General features: G+C 32.1%; 1 protein-coding gene across 1 annotated transcript in view; it reads left to right on the top strand.

Moving 5' to 3' along the window:
* LOC108367578 (uncharacterized) overlaps positions 1-4,411 on the top strand; it is a 31,839-nt gene extending 27,428 nt beyond the window's left edge. The window contains exon 4 of the mRNA XM_017622229.1: positions 4,111-4,411. Within this exon, the coding sequence (XP_017477718.1) occupies positions 4,111-4,226 (116 nt within the window). The 3' untranslated portion in view covers positions 4,227-4,411. The remainder of the gene's footprint in view (positions 1-4,110) is intronic.
* Positions 4,412-4,665: the final 254 nt, after the last annotated feature.

Raw genomic sequence — 4,665 nt, 5'->3', positions numbered from 1 at the left:
TTTTTTCTTAACAGCGGTCGTCCCTCGGCAGGCAATGGCAAACCTCCGAGTGTATTTCTGCCATGAAAAACAGCTTCTCATAAAAATACAATCGCCGTTCGGAGTCGGCGTAAAACTGTAGGTCCCTCCGCTTTGTGTGACAACCTCAAGGCGCACGCCACAAGTCGGAGGAGAAGCTCGGCCAAACACTAATATATGTGTAAGCGCCAATCTATTATTATTATTATGGGAGGTAGGCGTGGTTATGGTCCGATTTTGCTCATTTTCAATACCGTCCTACGCCCAAAAGAAGTGCACGTAACAAGTTTCGTTAAGATATCTTAAGTTTTACTCGAGTTATCGTGTGCACAGACGGACAGACGGACCGGCAGACAACAACGCTTAATCGACACAGTGCGCTCGGGTATAAAAATTACACACAAGAAATGGAAAAATAATTTTTTTCTAACAAATTTTCTTTAAATTAATTTGCAACTCTCAAGAAAAAAATGTTCTTATATTTATTTTTTCAAGAAAATTTACACCAAAATCAAAGTACTTTTCAAGCAAAAGAAATATTGAAAAATAGTTTTTGTGATTTGTCTTGAGAGCTGTAAACATCCCTTAAGTATGTAATGCAAATATGTACTAATAAAAAGTGAATTCTTTTACAAAAGTATTAAAATAAATTACGACTTGTGTTTCTGACTATTATAATATTCNTTTATATTTATTTTTTTCAAGAAAATTTACACCAAAATCAAAGTACTTTTCAAGCAAAAGAAATATTGAAAAATAGTTCTTGTGATTTGTCTTGAGAGCTGTAAACATCCCTTAAGTATGTAATGCAAATATGTACTAATAAAAAGTGAATTCTTTTACAAAAGTATTAAAATAAATTACGACTTGTGTTTCTGACTATTATAATATTCAATAGTATTTTGCCGTATGTGTATGGACTTTGTGCATGCATTTTGAAGATGATATTTACGACAAAATCACTCTGAGCAAAACTCGTAAAAACTCCCACAGAAGTCATTGATTTCATTTGTTAAAGAAATTATCAATAATCCCTGGAATTTTAAGGAAAATCTACCGTTGCGTTTTCGAATAATAAACTTTAATCGCGTTTTCCCGAAAATCATAAAAAGAGAGATACTGCATTATTTTACCCAGGCGAAGATATGGACATATGCATACAATACCTATCGTCGCCTGGGCAAAAGATTGTCGTAAGCGCCATTTTGACTATTTTTAGTTATGGGTGCAGTCATATATTTTAAAATAGATCTTTCAATTCGTATTATCAGTTTTTGGATAGCTCCTTTATTTTCCGATATATTGAGTAAAAAGTGTGGTTAATTTAGTACAAATTTTTATCACTTTTTGTCGTTTGTTCTACAAAGTGGCTGGGAAATTGTGTTCAAATGTAGCATACGACAAAATTTGTCTAAAGAAAATCCTTCATAAACAAAAATAATTAGCATTAAACAATAACAATAAAATAATTTAAGAATTTTGTGAACTAGCTTTGGAGAAAATCTATCGTCCCGTTTCTGAGAAATTCCATTCCAACCGAAAACCTGACAAAAGTATGACAATCTTTTTCCCAGGCGTCGCGACACTATGTAAACCATGTTAAAAATCTACTTGTTTATTATTGAATTTTGCAGACGATATCGCCTTGTTTGGCGAAGATTTTGAAGACCATTGAGGGGAAGGTACCCATAGGTCCGATCCACCGATCAAAGTATTCATTAAACTTTTTTTATTTCCAACAATAACCCTTTTCAGTTCCATATATTCCATATGTTTGTGGTCAGCTGATTAAGTTAAGTGACATTTTTACCAGTTTTGGCTATTNCCGACACTATGTAAACCATGTTAAAAATCTACATGTTTATTATTGAATTTTTAGCCCATTCAATTTTGGTAGGTTAAAGAACTAATTTCAAGACGCTAGAAAATCGCGATGATTTTTAATCTACCTTATTCTGAGTTTCGCCTGAAAAAAATATCACTGAAAATTTGTCATCCGCCCATAGTAAAACCATGGAAACCAAAAGTTNTTATGACATAACCAGCACCACATACATAAATCCACATTTCAAACTTCGTACAAAAATTATAAAAATTCAACAATCTTTAACAATTAGAGCCAACAATTTTAAACTTTTTATTCAGAATTTTAGAAAGTTTTAGCCCATTCAATTTTGGTAGGTTAAAGAACTAATTTCAAGACGCTAGAAAATCGCGATGATTTTTAATCTACCTTATTCTGAGTTTCGCCTGAAAAAAATATCACTGAAAATTTGTCATCCGCCCATAGTAAAACCATGGAAACCAAAAGTTAAAAGTGAACCGGTTCGGGGAAAATGAAACTCGTGATAAGGCTGAATATTTTTTTTCTGACTGTATTGTGCATTTCCTCCCATACAAATTAGGCTCGACAATTTTTTTTTATATGGAAGAAAATTTTCTAAAAGTTCTGAATGAAAAGTTTAAAATTNTCTTTAACAATTAGAGCCAACAATTTTAAACTTTTTATTCAGAATTTTAGAAAGTTTTAGCCCATTCAATTTTGGTAGGTTAAAGAACTAATTTCAAGACGCTAGAAAATCGCGATGATTTTTAATCTACCTTATTCTGAGTTTCGCCTGAAAAAAATATCACTGAAAATTTGTCATCCGCCCATAGTAAAACCATGGAAACCAAAAGTTAAAAGTGAACCGGTTCGGGGAAAATGAAACTCGTGATAAGGCTGAATATTTTTTTTCTGACTGTATTGTGCATTTCCTCCCATACAAATTAGGCTCGACAATTTTTTTTTATATGGAAGAAAATTTTCTAAAAGTTCTGAATGAAAAGTTTAAAATTTTTGAGTATCCTTGTTACATTTTGTTGAATTATTACAATTTTTGTACGAAGTTTCAAAAGTGTATTAATATAGTGCTGGTAATGTAATATGCTAGATTTTTATAAAAAAATTATAAACATTAAACAAAAAAAAACGAAAAATAGTCAAAACCAAGGCACATAAATACAGGTAGAAGCCAAAATGACATTGCTCTCATGAGAACCAAACCTTTAAACTTCAACTTGGTTTTCTTTTATTTCCTATATTTCGTTACGCTTTAAATGTCATGTCGTTTGATTTTTGTTTTTTTTTTGAATATTCGTTAAAAACAAATTTTAATTAACATTTGAATTTTTGTAGTGTTGTGCGGCTTATACTTAGTGTATGTGTTAAAAATGCAGCACCTGAAGCCTTGTTTTTATGTGGTGTTAAATATAAATCAGAGGCCACTAATTTTTTAACGTGCCTCAATGTCCTTAGCGTAAGAAGCGTTGGGAAAGCAGCTGTGGGGTAGAGCTGCAGCGAAATGCCTTGCTGTACGTTAAACATTTTAAGGCAGCAGATTTCATAAATGCACCGGGAGGTACAGGAAAGGCACGTTTGATGCCAAGTGCTGTTCCTATGACCCTTATGCCGGAAAGTCCCTCCAACAACACTGCAACTCATAAATCAAAGACAGAAAACAACAAACAAATTAACAAATTTTAACTAAAGAAAATAAATAAATAAAATTAAACTTCAAATTTACTTAAAAACGTCAACCAGTGAAATGGAATTTTTTATTTTTCCTTACACACGCTCATTTTTATTTTTACTCTCCCGAAAACTTTGACTTTTGTAGGTTTGATGTCAATTTGGCTTCTACCTGTTTTTATTGTACCATGNTGCCGGAAAGTCCCTCCAACAACACTGCAACTCATAAATCAAAGACAGAAAACAACAAACAAATTAACAAATTTTAACTAAAATAAATAAATAAAATAAATAAAATTAAACTTCAAATTTACTTAAAAACGTCAACCAGTGAAATGGAATTTTTTATTTTTCCTTACACACACTCATTTTTATTTTTACTCTCCAGAAAACTTTGACTTTTGTAGGTTTGATGTCAATTTGGCTTCTACCTGTTTTTATTGTACCATGGTCAAAACTGGTCAAAATTTTACTTCAGTTAATCAACTGACCACAAGGTCATGTACATAAATACATATATATAGTGACTTTTAAATTTAATTTTAAAGATTTGAATAACTCATATACTTACTTCTTTTCAGATGAACGCGTTATAAAGCACGCAGTGGAGGAGTACTTTTGCCTGCATCAGGCAGTTGTTAGTTTGGAAGACTTGGCCGATATGCCCCGTTTAAATACAATCACTGATCTTGTTTAGCTTTAAGTTTTGAAAATATGCTTCCATAAGTATGTATGTATATTAGGGTGGTCCAAAAAAGTAAAGTCGGAAATTTAATGCTCTCACCCCCTAGGATTGTTCTATACCGAAAAAAATATACCCCTGTTTTTTTATTTTAAAATCAAAATATATTTAGAGGTCGCCCAAAGCGCTCAAAGTTTCCCATGTATTTTGTATGAAAAAAAAAGACTTTTCGTAGAAATGGCATAGAATCCATGGAAATCAAAATTTTTCAATCTGAAAACTCTGCTTCTCTTCAGAAGACTTCAGAGAATAATGCCCAATTGTCAGAGCTGGGTCATAATGATTCCTTTAGGAATCAAATTACTCCCAATTACAGATTACAAGGAATTGTAATTAGGAATCAATTCCTTCAGTCCACAGCAAAGGAATCGATTACTTTTTCAATTCCTTGAAG

This window comes from Rhagoletis zephyria, unplaced genomic scaffold (genome assembly GCF_001687245.7).
Source record: "Rhagoletis zephyria isolate East Lansing unplaced genomic scaffold, Rhagoletis_zephyria_1.1 Rzeph_scaffold_02736, whole genome shotgun sequence".
Classification (NCBI taxonomy): domain Eukaryota; kingdom Metazoa; phylum Arthropoda; class Insecta; order Diptera; family Tephritidae; genus Rhagoletis; species Rhagoletis zephyria.
The sequence above is the reverse complement of the archived record's forward strand: the minus strand, read 5'-3'. Positions and strand labels throughout refer to the sequence as shown.